Source organism: Pelodiscus sinensis, chromosome 15 (assembly GCF_049634645.1).
Source record: "Pelodiscus sinensis isolate JC-2024 chromosome 15, ASM4963464v1, whole genome shotgun sequence".
Classification (NCBI taxonomy): Eukaryota; Metazoa; Chordata; order Testudines; family Trionychidae; genus Pelodiscus; species Pelodiscus sinensis.
Window position 1 is genome coordinate 19711513 of NC_134725.1, and position 16312 is coordinate 19727824.

The 16312-nt window shown below is 43.3% G+C and overlaps 1 protein-coding gene across 1 annotated transcript in view; it reads left to right on the forward strand.

Annotated features, from left to right (window-relative positions):
- The window catches only part of ZDHHC8 (zDHHC palmitoyltransferase 8), a 242186-nt gene that overhangs the window by 200274 nt on the left and 25600 nt on the right, over positions 1 to 16312 (forward strand). The window contains exons 5-10 of the mRNA XM_006134609.4: positions 573 to 675; positions 4992 to 5083; positions 7357 to 7489; positions 9060 to 9177; positions 11622 to 11731; positions 15030 to 16066. Of these exons, the coding sequence (XP_006134671.1) occupies positions 573 to 675; positions 4992 to 5083; positions 7357 to 7489; positions 9060 to 9177; positions 11622 to 11731; positions 15030 to 16066 (1593 nt within the window). The remainder of the gene's footprint in view (positions 1 to 572; positions 676 to 4991; positions 5084 to 7356; positions 7490 to 9059; positions 9178 to 11621; positions 11732 to 15029; positions 16067 to 16312) is intronic.

Consider the following 16312-nt stretch of genomic DNA (forward strand, 5'->3'; position numbering starts at 1 on the left):
GGCCAGATTAGTATGTAGTGTAAACACAAGCAGCTCCACTGAAGAGCTTCTAGTTGCACTATCTGATACCACGTATAAATTTGACCTAAACCACTGGTCAGTGATAATCATTGATGGTCTCCATAAGTTCCAGTGCTCATTTTAAAATGAGAAAACAACTTGATGCATTAAGCCCCCGGTGATTGTATTCCTCTGTCTTGCAAAGGAATGGATTAGCTGACCAGCTCCTAGAAGCTACTAGAGACTATAGAAAGACTGAAATAAAGTACAATATTTTTACTATAGAAAGACCTCATGGATTCCAAATACGCAATACTGTGTTGGACAATGAGAAGCAAATAACTTTAGGACTCATGTTAAACAAGAAACTAACAGCACCCTTAGTCTGAAGTAATTTCTAATACTTAATTCCAAGACATACTTTAATGTCTAATTAAAAAGAAATGGAACGAAATGTGGAGAGTATTTCCTAGATTTCTAGTTTAGGGAACTCTCTCTCCCCTTCCATTTCTCCCCCACACATTTTCCTTTTTCCTGCCTCTGGATACAGTTTCCTTAATTCTAGGATGCAGCATGGCTGTCATGTGTGTGGCTGGATTGTTTTTTATCCCAGTCATTGGTCTCACAGGTTTCCATATTGTTCTAGTGGCACGAGGGCGCACAACCAATGAGCAGGTAAGAGAACAATTCTGCCTCCATGTTCCTGTTAGAGATGTAGGAGTTGAGAAGGCTCTCGCTACTAGGAGAGGATAAAGAGAAGATACAATATTTAAAGATGGGCAGATCAGATTGACCTGCTGCTTTATCCAGATAAATTCATGCTTTACAGAGGGCTTAAAAACATTGGAGATATGTAAGAGCAGGTTAGATAAACATCTGTCCAGGATGCTTTAGATCAGAGGTGGGCAAGATATGGCCTGGGGGCTGGATCCAGCTTGCCAAACCTTTCAGTCTGGCCTGTGGCCCACCCTACAGACTCACACGCAGTGAGCAGCCCCAGGGCTCAGAATGGCTGGATGCTCTATTTGCCTCTCTTCAAATGTAGAGAGAAGCTGTGTGTTCTGTGAACCCCTTTTTTCACCTAAACTCCCTCTCAGTCCCCACACTTTCTTCTAAACCCCAGTTCTCTACCCCAGCTCTCTTCTGCACTCAACCTCGGTCCCAGACCCTGCACCCCCTCTATAGAAAAGTGCAGCCCTTGGCCACTGACCAAACTCTTGGAGTGCCCCCCATCAAAAATGATTGCCTGCCTCTGATCTAAGATGGTGCTTGGTCTGCTGTGAGGGCGGGGGACTGGACTTGATGACTTCTCGAGGTCCCTTCCAGTTCTAGTGTTCTATGATTGTATGGTTCTGCTTGACTGATGTTTGGGCAAGCTCCCAGGAACAGTATTGGACTGTGTACCAGGCAGGTCTCCAAAATGATGTTTAAGTGGTGCATGGAGTATTGCCAACCTCCAAAGCTCCAAATTCATGAATCAGGCTTAAAAGAATTGCTACATATTAAAAAAAAAAAGTCTAAATCGTGCTTTGTTCTGTCTCCTTATTTTTTTATTCTATCAGTGGCCCCTGCCTTCCCATAATGTATGCAGCTCTGCACTAACTCATTGCCACATATACACTCATACGAGTTAATTTTGCTTCTCCAAGACCTGTGCTTGCCAATATCTTGCAACAAAATATTTAGGAGAACTTGCATTTCTACAAAATTCAAATGTGTAAAATGGGCTGCCAGATAATGCAGGGAATCCATCAGCATTGTCTCAAAATGCTAGTTAATTAACATTGTGTTTCCCCTGCCACACTTTGGCATCCCTAATAGTTAGCTTTGTGCTCAGCTAACATTGGCTCCAACCCTCAGATCCACATCATTTATGTGCCCATACATCTGCCCTTTCTCCCCCAACACATCTGTTCTCCTCCTGCTGCCACGGAAAGTCTTTAGTCATGCCCTTCCAGGGTGTAGACAAAGAGGCAGCTCCAGAAGGGACCTCTATTTGATATAGATCCTAGTACTGCCCTCTTCACCATAGTGCCTTACTATCTTCCAAGAACATATTAAGTGATGTAACTAATGTTTGGCATGTGTTTTGTCCACTCTCTCATCTTCTTACCAAATGGAGAATTGCAGTAGAGTGTTTTGTTTTGATAGAGCTTTGTTTGGGAGATTCTCTTTAAATGTAATGATGCTCTGTGTATTAGAGCAGTGGTTCCCAATCTTTTTAGTGCTGCGGACCCACAAACCCATTCACAAACATTTGGTGGGCTGGCAAATAAAATGTTAATGGTTTGCCTAGCCTCTGGAACAAAGTATATGTCCAGCACCCTTGGCTAGACCGGTACTTTGTTCCAGAGGTGGTTGTGTGATCTATGGACCCTCTTGGTGGTAGTGGCATGGTCACCTGTGGTGAAAACTAGGGAGAGATCTGTGTCAGCTTCATGCTGCTGGCACCTGAATCCATGTCATTGGACCAGCTCACCCAATAGCTGCATGTAACAATGAATATAGAGAGAATTGATCCTTATGAGCTCAAGCTGTAGAGGCTCTTATACTAAGCTTCAGAGGTCCCACTCTTCTGGGTGGCACTCCTTTGCTTTTTCTGCTTCCTCCTTCCTTCTTGTGAAAATGGTCTGGCTGTTTTTTTCATACCATCTCACACCTCTTACCTGAACCCTCATGTCATTTCTGAGGAGAGAGGGAAATGCTCTGCTTATCTCCTGTTGGGATTGGCTGTCCTTCCCCCATGTGACTGGGGAGTGGCAGCAACTCAGAGGGGACTTTCTCTATGGCAGCATGAAAATTGCATGAGGCCCAGAGCTACATGCCTCACAGCAAGTCTGTCTGCAGGGGCTCACATTAAATTACAAGACTTGGTAGTTCTGTGCATAGGCCTCATGCCTATCATCTAGGACAGAAAGAACAAATACTAGAAAATTCTAGTCTCTTTGTATTTCTAGCTAGTCTGAAACTGAAAAGTGTTGGAAATTGTTGCAATTAAGATTCACAGCAGTTCCAGGACAGTGAGGTTCAGATAGGCTTTAGATAATGAATCCAAACTTAGTACACTGACCTGAACTGCCAAATCTCTTGAAGTTTACCTATCTGCAATGAAGTTTCTATCTCACTGTGCCATTTGCCCATGATCAAATGTAGCTTTCATTGAACAACTCATCTTCTCTGTCATGTAGACTATGCAACCCTGATTGGAGGATGGACTCCATGATCCATCTGCTCTCTTCCAGAGGAAGCTCATTCTAGTAATTAAAGCACAGGCCCAGGAATGAGATAATATGGATTTAGCTTCTAGTTTTGGCACTGACTTGTTAATCCATTCACATTTCTCCAGCAGCCTTAGTATTGATTCTGTTTCCTCACTATCTGAAATTATGAACAAGCAAAATGTACTCAGCTACATTTATCCCCTTTTTCTTCTGTTACTTTTATACCCTGATGGTGCACATTTCTGGTGTTTTGCTAGAAATCCTTGGTTAGTGCACCCATGCCAGATTTCACTGTTTCTTATTACTCCTGCTGAAGAGAGCATTATTTCAGGGGCTGTAATATTTCAGTTTATATTTTTCATGAGCTTTTTGAATGACTCAGGAAGTCATTTGTCAATATAAGATGTCATCTTATCCATGTATTTTTACGTCTTGAATAGAGTGAACCCTTCTCTTCCACAGTACCTTCCACGTGAGGATCTCAAAGTCCCTTTGTACAAAATTCATGTATTTGATGGTGTAGTACAGGAGTGGGCAAGAGAAACTCCGCTGGCCAGATCCAGCCTGCGGATGCCCTGCTGCTCCCCTGCTCCTATGCCAATCACAGCCTGAGGGTGAGGAGAGTGCACAAAGTCTCCTTCCCTGCCAGGGGCACACGATACTTACATCGAACCTTTAGCAGCTCACTCTAAGTGCTATGCATCTATGGTTGCCAGATATTTTCACAAACCAACATTGTGGGGGACAGTTTTCCCAACATTGCAGGGAAAAAAATTGATTGAGCCAAAAAAAAAGAAAAAGTCGCTGTGCCTTTAAATTCCTCCCTGCTACCCATACCCCCACTAGATGCGGCAGGGGAAGAATGTCCCCACCAGGCTTCCTTCTAGTACTTACATGTCTGGTATTTTCTGGGTTGTTTTTTTTTACTGGACAGAAGATTCAATTACTGGACTGTCTGGGCAAAAACCGGACACCTGGCAACCCTACATGCACCCTTTGCAGGATGGGGGCAAGGAGCGAGAGACTTCACATGCTCTCCTGCCCCCAGACCCTGATTGACCTGAGAGTGGGAGGAGTGCACAAAGTCTCCACCTGCCATCTGGGGCACAGGCGCTTGTAGGGAATTGCCAACTGTTCAGAACAGCTGGTGGTTCTTGTTGGGGGGGGGAGAGGGTAGAGAAGGACCGCAATAACAAAGACTTCATGTGGTCTCCTAACCCAGGCCAATCAGCGTCTGTTGGCAGGGGATCACGGAATTATCCTGGCTCTACCCCTTCTACCCGAGGTCCTGTGGGGCAGGGGCCACTTCAAAAATTTGTGAAGTGGCCCCCCTTCTAAAATTATTACCCACCCCTCTACTAGAGTATGTCTTGCCAGGGCAGACAAAGGAGAAGGAGGCCAGATCAGGCAGCCAGGCTGAGGGCAGACAGGACTCTGGAATAGAAAGAATATGGGGAGATGTGTATTGCAGACAGGGAGCCTCAGATTCTCTGGACTTTTGGACAAGGGCCTTTAGCCAGCATGCAGATGTTCACACAATGGGGAGACATGGGCTTAAGAAGTTTATTGTTAAGGTTTCTTATGCTATTGGGGCTGGTAGAGGGAGGAAGCTGCGCTAACAAGAAAGAGTAACTTCCAATTAAGGAAAGAGAAGAATGCCAGATATGCAGAAGAGAGAGGACAGGAATACTCATTCTTGAGATTGTAAGTGTTAACTGGTGCCTCTTACCTATTTTAGAGCATTGAGCACTGCACTGAATATTTTTCCAGGTGACGGGTAAGTTCCGTGGGGGTGTGAATCCTTTCACTCAAGGATGTTGTGGTAACGTGGAACATGTGCTCTGCAGCCCTCTGGCTCCCAGGTAAGAAAGAATGTTATTCTTAAACTTGGGTCACAAGGTGAACAAAACAATGTTCTGAGTTACCCTAGAGATCATCCGCACACATCTGCATTAGTAGTATCTTCTGAGGAGAGGTATGGTAGGTCAAGACAGTATTTCATTGGCAGAGCTCTGAGGAAGCACGGTTCTGCCTCATCTTGTCATTGTCACTTAACATAATTCACAATCTTCACTCTCAAAACAAGTCTTTGTGGCTGGCAGGACATATTGACAGCTTTTTATATTTACTGAGTCATTTTATAATATAACTAATCTTTTTTGGGGAAAAACTGTAGTTAGGTATGAAAACTTATTCCTGCTTAATGCTTCTCTGTAACATTGCTTCATTATGTTGCTTATCCAGTGAAATTCAATAACTGGACAGATCTGTGTCAGCTGTAATCTTCCTAACACAACCTATTTTCTATGCAGTATGCTGCTTTCCAAAGTACACATTGAAGATTCTAGTCACTGCAGAAAAGTAATGAATTATCTAAAACCAGCCTTTTGCCCCTTAGCTTTATAATTAATTCAAGGCAGCTGTGGCTTTCAGTCTCACAACTTCTTTCGTCATCATCAAACAAATATGATTTTCCATGTGGTGTTACAGTTTGCCATTTTGGATTTTATTTATGGTTCCTTACTTTTCAGCAGATTTATTTGTCTTGGTGTCCTTTGAAACAATGGCCATGAACATTAATGTTGCTGTGTGACAGAAAAGATTGAACATAGACGTCCAAGCTGTCCAGCACATAGACTTGTCCTTTTAATTGTAGTATGAGTGGGCTGAATATACACACTGGCTACGTCTACATTGGCATGATCTTGTGCAAAAACTCTTCCAGAAGAGAGCGTCTACACTGGCATGTGCTTTTGTAGAGATGTGCTTTTGCACAAGAGCATCCATGCCAGTGTAGATGCTCTCTTGCACAAGAAAGCTCTGATGGCCATTTTAACCATAGGGCTTTCTTGTGCAAGTAATTCATGTTGCCTGTCTACACTGGCCTCTTGCACAAGAACAGTTGCACAAGAGGGCTTATTCCTGAGTGGGAGCATCAGAGTTCTTGTGCAAGAAGCACTGATTTCATACATTAGAATGTCAGTGTTCTTGCACAAGAACTTGAGGTCAGTGTCGACAGGCAGCAAGTTTTGCGCAAAAGCAGCTGCTTTTGCGCAAGATTGCACCATTGTAGACACAGCCACTATTATCTCTGCTATATGCAATTTCTTGATTGCACAGCAAACTAAGCTTAGCAGACTACTCCTAGCATTAAAGTGGTAGATTTCCTGAACTGCCCAAAATTATGAGCACTTGAATGAGGTCAAGTGATGTTAGGAGAGCAGGATGTTAAAACCTATTAGGTGCCTAAACCAGAGAACTATTTTTCCTTTGCAGTCTCTTTGGTCTGATAAAGTATGGGATAATATCTTAACTTTTAAAATGCCATGGCTATACTCAGACAGACTTAGAAAATACAGTCCTAGTGTTTTCTCAAGGCCTATTCACATTGTCACATATCTTCTCCCCCATGAAAATGTGAGAATAACCAAGTAAACCATCACTGCTGTGATGTCTCACCCATGATCCAAATTAGAAGAAACTAGTGCAGATATTTTGATCTCATGTCACTGGGTATCATATGTTCGTGCTATCTCCTTTAACTTTTTCAAATTGTTTTGCATCCATTTATCAATCCCTCAGCAGTGAAAATGTCTATCACTTTTCAACCAGCTCCTAGGAATGTTCCTTTCACACTCAAATGTGGGGTTCTCTTGGGGAGAAGTGTAATGTGGAGAGTTACACTTGTACAAAATAATTTCTGTGTTCCAGTGTTATCATCTTTAGAAAAGGTCTGACTTTCCCATTTCTGCTGATATAACTAAACACTTCTAGGTGTTTATAAATCAAGTCATCTGCCAATACACACTTGGCATGCAATTCTGTTGAAATCCTTGGGAAATGCTTTTACTAGTTGTGTAGCTGTGTCTTCCCCTCTTTTGCCTCCTCCCCTGAATTGCAGTGGAATCCAATGTTTCAAAATTGCAGGGGATTTTTTTGTTGGTGGCATCTACTATTCAACTACTGATTCACTTTGATTTTTGTATCTTCTGGACAAGACATCCATGGAGATAAATGTCCTTTACTTGTATTGATTTTGCCAGATCTCTTAAATCATACACTGAACACATGGGGGTTTTCTTGTCTGCATGCCTCCGAGTTTTTTTTAAATAATTATTATTGAATAATCAATCAGGTACATTGTTGAGCCACAGCAACAGCAGGTGGTGAGTGTGAAGCCTCCTTTCTTCAGACCAGATCTATCTGAGCGACAGATCACAGTGAAAATAAGTGACAATGGAATCCAAGCTAATCTTAACCGAAGCAAGGTAAAGCAGCCTTCAGTACCCTCTGTCTCTGAGTAGGACTTGAAAACCAGTAGTAGGCTGAAAATAACTTTTGTTATTGGGAGATTCTTAGAGATAATACGTGTCTGGAGGAATGTGAAAGAAGTCAAGTCTTCTTCCCTGCATTTTGAAAGTAAATGAGGAATAATAGTTCCAAGAGCTATTGGCTGTTTGAAGATCCTTCATTTAGTACTCTAATTGGAAAGCAAGAGGAGAGTGAGCATTGTTCTTTATGGCAGTTAGTTAAGAATTGGCACAGGTCTTTTCACTTTTTGGCTATTATTATTATTATTATTATTATTATTATTATTAATACACCACTTTGTTCTGATGGCAGGAGTCCAAGTACCACTGAGTGACTTGGCTTACTGGAGGAAAGCACTGAGGCTTAGCCCTACAGCAAACATTGTTGTCCAGAATGTGCAGTATAGGACTAGCACCCAGGAGGACTGGGTTTTATTCCTAGCTCTGCAAGTGTGACTTTGGCAGATCATTCTGCGTCTTGGTGTCTGACTCTCTATTTATAAGTTTCAGAGGGGTAGCTGTGTTAGTCTGTACCTGAAAAAATGTAAAAAACAACGAATAGTCCTGCAGCATCTTACAATATTTATTTGTAACCTGGACCCCTTAATTCCATTCATCTGAAGAAGTGGGTTGTATCCACAAAAGCTCATGATACCATCTACATATTTTGTTAGTCTCTAAGGTGCTGTAGGACTATTAGTTGTTTTTAAAATGTTATTTATTTATATATAATGATGCTTATATCTTAGCAAAGTGCTGCAAGATTTATGGTGCTAAGTGTTATAGTCATTAGAAATAATCTCTCAAACTTTGTGTACTGAACTCCTGGAATGGCTTCATTTGCTGAGGATTTCTCTGCATATGGAACTGAGGGTTTCTCTGCATATGGGACTACTGACAATGATATACATGTGTTAATGGTCATGTGAGAATGATTGATCACTCTGTGTGGATAAGGACTGTTAGGTTTAAAATCATATCAGTTGATTGCACTTAAATTAGCTTTTAGAGGTAACAGGCCTGTATACATAGGCTACATCTACACTGGCATGATTTTCCATTAAAAGCATTTTCGGAAAAGCACGACTAGATTGGCAGGATGCTTTTCCGCAAAAGCACTTTTTGTGGAAAAGTGTCCGTGGCCAATCTAGACACGGTTTTCTGCAAAAAAGCCCTGATCGCCATTTTCTTTCGGAAAAAGACTTTTGCCCAAACAGGAGCAGCATAGTATTTCCGGAAAATCACTGACGATCTTACCTGAGATCGTCAGTGCTTTTCCGGAAATTCAAGTGGCCAGTGTAGACAGCTGGCAAGTTTTTCTGCAAAATCACATGATTTTGCGGAAAAACTTGCCAGTCTAGACACAGCCATAGAGTATTAGATGGTGTTTATTCCCATGTTCATTAACACACAATATACTACTATAATATTTTCCAGTGTTGACAAGTCTTTAGACTCGGTAATACTTTAGTATATATTGTTGTCTAAACCATTTGAGGGGAATGATTGATTCCATGGTTATTTTCAGTCTAAAGTTAGCCTGGAAGATCTGGAGGATAAAACCATGGACATCCAGCCACCTTTGCCTCCCAAAGGAGACCCAAGCAAGTACTCTGAACTAAAGGGGCCGCTGGGAACCAATGAAGGTATCAATACTTGATAAATACCTGATTAATACTTTTTTTTTATGCTATAAAATTTTAGTGTAAATGGGCTTTCATTGTTCTTACAGAACCTTAATGGAAGGTTGATTTCTTTATTCTTTGGGGAAACTCTTAATTCTCACTTTGAGAGAGGATTTGATATATGTATATGTCAAGGCTGTTCCCCACTCTGGCACTCTGAGTATAGAAGGTGGGGGCTCACAAGAGATCTTAAATAATGTATCTCTATAGGCTTCTGCTTTAAAAAATGCCCAAGGTTATAGATTCCCTAGGTAGTTGCCAGCATCAACTGTAAAAAAACCCAACACAAAACCAACCCAACCCTTCATCTTAAATCTAGGAAGAAGCACTTGAACTTCTTCCAAAGGGCTACGCCCTAGCTCCTTTACCACAAAAGAGCTTGAAGAAAAAACGAAAAAACAAACTGCAGTCTCTGATAGCTGACCTCTCTGTCTAAACAGGCATACCCAGACCTTCTGTTACCTTCCCGGACATAAGAATCAAATTATCACCTTAAAAAAGGTGATTTTATTAACAAAGAGATATACTTGATAAAACATACTTGGTTGCTAGGTGTTACAGAGTAACTGAGAAAATAACAGATTAAAAAACAGAGAAAAATTATATCTCCGGGTGCAGCTTAATATAGTGAAGGAGGGGCACATGGACTTAGCACAGAGAAGTTTAACCTAACAACAAAACAAAAAAAAACCTGATCATGACTAAATACACGTTTTTCCTATTTACTCACACTCCATACCTCAAGGTCCACTCTATTTCTATGTCCAGTATTCCTTGTAGGCATAGTAGTTCTGCCATGTTCACTTCATCGTGCTTCCCCCAGCTCCCAGCTTTAAAACTCTCACAAAGAAAACTGCAGGCAGGCATATCTTGCAATTTAAATTTCAACACCTTTTCCCTTTGTCTCTCCTGGCACCTGACCAACACCCCCTAGTTACCTTAGTTTAACCATATAGTGACTGAATGCTAGCCAGCATTCCTCCTGTCCATCACAGTATAGAATTCACTACACATTAAAAGGAAAATACTGCAATTGTTTCAGAATACATCTATTTGATACTGGTTAGGCCAGTGAGTGCGTTTTTATTTCACCTGGGATGACAGATAGGAGAGGACCTGGCAGAGATAATTTAGAATTCTAGACAGAGGGTGGTTTGGCTTTACATTAGTGAGAAGCTCCTAAACTCAGAAGTTGGATCTGGATCTGAACTCTCCCAGAACCCAAAGGCTGTGTCTATATTGGCATCGCTTTCTGGAAAAGGGATGCTAATGAGACACTTCGGAATTGCAAATCCGCGGGGGATTTAAATATCCCCCGCGGCATTTCCATTTACATGGTTGCCGCTTTTTTCTGGCTCGGGGTTTTTGCCGGAGAAGAGCGCCAGTGTAGACGCAATTCTCCGGAAAATAAGCCCTTTTTCAAGTAGGAATAAGGGCTCTTTCGGAAAAGGGCTTATTTTCTGGAGAATCGCGTCTACGCTGGTGCTTTTCTCCGGCAAAAACCCCGAGCCGGAAAAAAGCAGCAGCCATGTAAATGCAAATGCTGCGGAGGATATTTAAATCCCCCGCGGATTTGCAATTCCGAAGTGTCTCATTAGCATCCCTTTTCCGGAAAGGGATGCCAATGTAGACACAGCCAAAATGTTTTAATTCAGGTCTATGATTAGGCCAGAGGAAACAGCTGAGAAGCTCAGATCCTGGCAGGATCTTGGCAAGGTAGGGAGGGGCTGGCCCTGTGCTCCTAGAAGGGGTGGGGCATCAGGTGGCTGGGGTGGGGCTTCAGTACCACCAGGACTGCACAGCCAGGGCTCCATCAATTTAAAGGACTTTGGGCTCTGGCTGCTGTCATAGTAGCAGTGGCCGCAGTCTGAGCCATGGGACATTTTGAATAGCTGGGCCCCAGGGCTATTGCTCCCTTTGCCCCATCCCTTCCCTTCTTCCCCTGAATTGGTGGGCTTGGATTGTGGCCTGAACTTTGTAGAGCTAAACACTCCTGAATGTGGGGCTCTTTTGTTTGCACCTAACTGTGTTTTGCAACTGGGGGAATTATAAGTTGACAGCACTAGTTAGCTGCCAAGGACATTTATGTTTTTCTTGTTTCATTTAGACTGTAAGCTCTGTGGGCCACAGACTGTGTCATGTATACATGTCCAGTCCTACAAAGAGTTACAGGCAAGTGTATAGCTACTTCTGTGTGGAGTCCCATTGATTTCAGTGGTACTGTGCATGCGCACGCACACACCCACTGAGCTTTAATCTTTTGCAGGTCTGGAGCACACTTTATAAACTGTCAAGTATATTTATCGGGTTTGTGGATTTATATGGAATTCTGTAATCTTATTTATGAGTGTGCCATTTTAGACATACTGTTAATACACACTGTCTGTTAATATCTTTTTTTCCAGAGAATGGTCTTTCACCTAAATTGATCAGTCCCCCAACACCTGCCATGTATAAGTATCGACCAGCTTTCAGCAACAATCCCAAAGTCCACTATCATGCTGCAGCTGAGCAGGTGAGCTTGTCATAATAGTCTAGAAGAACCTGTCCCAAACTAGCAGTAGGCTCAGGTGAGTCAACAAACTTGCCAGACCCCTGGGCAAAGTTGGGCGGGGGAGGAGGGCCAGCTCCATGGTTCTGGAAGGGGCAGGACCTCAGGCAGAAGATGCAGGGTTGGGGTAGCCAGCCCTCAGTACTGCACAGACCATGTTGCTCCACCTCCTTCTCCAGCCCTCAGTGCCACTTGGAACATGCTGTGTAGGGCTCTACGGCCCTTTTGAATAGCTGAGTCCTGGGGCAGTTGCTCCCTTTTCCCTCCTCATCAGTGGGCCTGAGTAGGATACTTCAACTTGGTGATAAACTCATCTCATGGCAGTTGTGAATGTACTAGTACAGAACTACATATTAATAGCTTTTGTACAGGCTGGTGTTGTACACACTGACCGTACCATACTTTTTGTGCTCAGTCATCTTTTTTTTCAGTATTACTGTAATTATTATCATACCCTATTGAAAAATGTCCAGTTGCTTTACCAAATGATGGACCTGATCTTGAGAGGTCTCAACTCCCATCAGCTTCAACTACATGACATGAAAGCTACTTTCCATTCATGCCAATAGCTGTTTGTATCTGTTTAGTACATTTTAGGATTGAGCCCTTTAGGCCAATAGATTATATGCTCTGATGATATGGGTCATGTCAACTCACAAAACAAAACAAAATAATTTAAAGGAATTATTTGTGGGATTCCTTGTGCCTATTATTGTTAAAATGAATATATGGTTATGCACATATGTTCTGCCTTAACAGATGTTTAGAGCTTGGGTCAAAGTTTTTAAAAATGACCCCTTATATTTTCTGCCAACAGAAAAAAAATTAAGGTAATAACAGTTAAAGTAACACTGTCCTGGAAAATAGGATCTGAAGCTGCTTGTTTGTCCTATCTTGTACATTAGCAAATTCCAAGCAAATGTTTATATATAGAGGGATATTTTCCCTTAAACAAATACAGGTTGACCCTCTCTAGTCCAGCACCATCAAGACTTGTCCAGTGCCAAACCATAGAATTTACTGGACCACTGGAGGTAAATATTGTCTAGCAGCATTACCAAAACATCCTCTGCTTCCTGGGCTGTTAGAAAACATTTAGGGGTAAATTAGAACTAAATAACTCAGAACACTGAGAGCCAGGACTGGTGCTGCAAACAAACTTTTGGGGACTGCGTGAAACTTTGCCATACTCATGATAAGTGGACATCTGACTAAGTAATATCATGCCAGACTACGGATGTTGCTGAACTAGAGAGTTACAGACTATAGTGATTCAATCTGTGCTCCAATACTATTTCCTTAAATTTAATCTTAGGAGCAACACCAACTGCCATCCTACAATAACATCCAGGGTGTAACTTCAATCAAGGAAATGAATGTGGTAGAAGTAGAAGAAATCATACTCAAGCTTCCAAGGGGTTATTCTAAACAGTAGTGATGGAGATGGGGGAAAGAAAGGATTTGGCAATATTCTATTAATTTTGGAAATGAGAGCTGTGCCTACTCGTTTTACATATCTCTGATTTTTCAGCAGCTTTAAAAACTAGAGATTTTAGTCTTACTGCCATCTTACATGTAAATCCGGCTTTCCAGATCTGTCCTCAGAATAAGTCTTAACTTGCCTTGTGAAATGGAGCATTTCAGAACATGAGTACTTCACATAGCTGGCTGTATGAAAATCTTATTATCACATCTTCACCTTATTACCTGACAAATGGCTTACCAGTGAGTTCCAAATACGTTTATAGGCATCAGCTAGCACCTAACCTGCAATTTTGATGTGTGCAAGCAGGATAGCACAACACTGACAGTATTCCAGTGCTTGACATAACCTACAATGGATGAACCTTTTTCTCCAGTTGAGAACTGAAGAATATACTGCAGTATAAATTCTAATCAAACCAGGGAAGTGGCAAGTTCTGGTAATTGGGTGTAATGCCTTTTAACTGCTAGGTTTCTAGTTCCAGTCTAGCCTAGAATACAAAGTTACCTTAGCTGACTGGCCTGTGTAAAATGAGTTTAGTGGTCTAATCCCCAGACCTGCTTTTCCTCTGTGGTCTGGGCTGGGACTAGGGCAAACTGGCCTGGGATTTGGGGCAGCTGGAGACTCATTGTCTGCCACTCCAGGGTTGAAGTTGCAGAGGCCTACTTGGTCTCAGCACAACTTGGCACTCCTGGATTAAGGGCATTCAGTTGGGGTGTGGATCTAGTGGCCCTGGTGGGAGGGCTCCTGGCTCCGGGAAGGAGAGGAGCCAGGATGGGCAGGGTTTTGGGCAGCATGTACAGGGCCAGGAGCTTGCTTCCCTCAGCCAGTGGTTCACATGCTGCCCAAGCAAGTGGCCACATCACAAAACCTGGTACCAAATGGGAACCTTACTGGCAGTCTTAGAGCATTGAAAATATATGGTGCTCATACCACATCTAGGGGGGGTGGATGTAACTCTCCTCTTGCTTCAGGATTCAAGTACAATGGCAGACTGGTGTGAAAAAGATTGTGCTGCTGCTGCCTGAGCTGTACCTGTCCTTCAGCCTGTCAATCTAGCACCATTCATAAGCAATAAAATCTAATGGGGAGAGGGAGAGTAGAATAGTCAACGGGGGAGGGGAGAGAAGAAGAGGCCAACCACTTGCATCATTTCTTCCCCGTTAAGCAGAGTCTATCATTCCTTTTTCCAGAGAAGAAGCCCATCTGTTTCCATGGTAGAGGAAGGTAGTACATTTCTCTATTTTCCAGCTCAAAAACACATCCTGGAAGTAAAAAGGGGTATAAAAGCTCCCTTGTGTCCATTTTTTTTATTATTCCTTTTCTATAAATAAGTGAAAGGAGAAAATACGTATTGATTGACTTTCTGATTAAATAAGCATTTTTTTTTTTTGCAGAGTCACAGTAACCAAATCACAGGCACATGACAGACTTGCTAGGCCCCTGGGCAAAGTGGGGCTGGAGGCTGGATCTACACTCCCAGAAGGGGCAAGTCCTCAGGCGAATGTGGCAGGGTGGGGCAGCTGTCCCTCAGTGCCGTCTGGACCATGACCCCTTCCTCAGTGCCACCCAGAGCACACCACCCGAGGCTCCAACGGCAATTAAAGTACCCGGGGCTCCAGTCAGTACCGCTGCTGTAGTAGCAGTGCTGGTGTCCAGGAACCACACGTCCCTTTGAATTGCTATGTACTTTTCACTCATCAGGGGAAGCAAATTGGTGCAGCGTGCTGTGTCCTATCATGGGGTGCCTTCCCTTTCTCATAAGCATCTCTGTTTTAGATCACCATGCAGGAGGGACACAAGCAAGGAGTTTTGATTGAAGAAAACAACCAGAGCCTTGATTTCCAATCAGAGCCCAACCTGGACATCCCGAACTACAGGAAGAGCTCCCTTCACAAGACTTATCAATCTTCCCCACTCCAGATAGACTCCTTTGCCGTCAATTCGCGATCCCTGAGCTTGAAGTCTGCCAGCAGGAGAGGGACAGACAAAGTGCCACTTCATCCAATAAAATCGGAAGGGGCTGCTTCCACCCCTTACAAAAGCGTCTTTTCCCCTAGCTCACTGTCAAACAGAAATGGAAGTCTGTCTTATGACAGTCTGCTAAACCCCACATCCCCCTCTGGGAGGAAATGCATAGCCCATTCTGCTGTCGGCTCCGTTGGGTACCATTCGCCATATTTGTCAGCCAAAATGTGCCACCTCCGGGGGAGTGAGCTGCAGCGCCAAGCTCCACAGAGTTTCAGCCCAGTGCTGGGAGGCCCAGCTCCGCACCAGCGGGACCCCTCTCCCGTCCGTTATGACAACCTTTCAAAAACCATCATGGCATCCATCCAGGAGAGGAAAGAAATGGAAGAGAGGGAGAAGCTCCTCCACTCTCACCCAGATTCGGTGTTTGCAGACTCAGGTGTGTACGACACCCCTAGCTCTTATAGCCTTCAACAAGTCAATGCGCTGTCTGAAGATGCTCGCAACATGGTGATAAGATATGGCTCCAGAGACAATTTGATGACTGGAACCAGTTTTAGCACAAGGAACCCTTTACTGCAGTCCTCTGTGTCTTCCCTCTCAAGTGCAATGGCCAGGGCACCAAGGACTTCCACAACTTCCCTTCAAGCCGATTTAGCCAATAATAATGTCCAGTCCCATCAGGCACTACAGGGCAGGCTGAGCAATGGCTCCTACAAGTCACCAGGCCATCAGGCCCCATCATCTCCTACAGGGATGCCTAGGTCACCCTCATACGGAGGTCTGAAGGCCGTCTCATTTGTGAACACTGTGGAAATAACGGAAGTGCAATCGGTGGGAGTACAAAGGTATGAATTGCTTAAATAGCTTATGATTAACAAGATGGTGCATGCAGGCAATTACAATAGTCATTATTAATTGTCAGGATCCAGCTTGCTTCTTTGCTTTAAGATAGCAGGTATTGTGATGTACATGGGCAGGGCTTGCCAAGCGGCGGCGAGCCCCGCTCGCCAGCTGCACAGTTTCTCACAGTTCTGCGCTCTGCGCATGCGCAGATCATTCTGCACATGCGCAGATCGCTCTGTGCCAGCTAT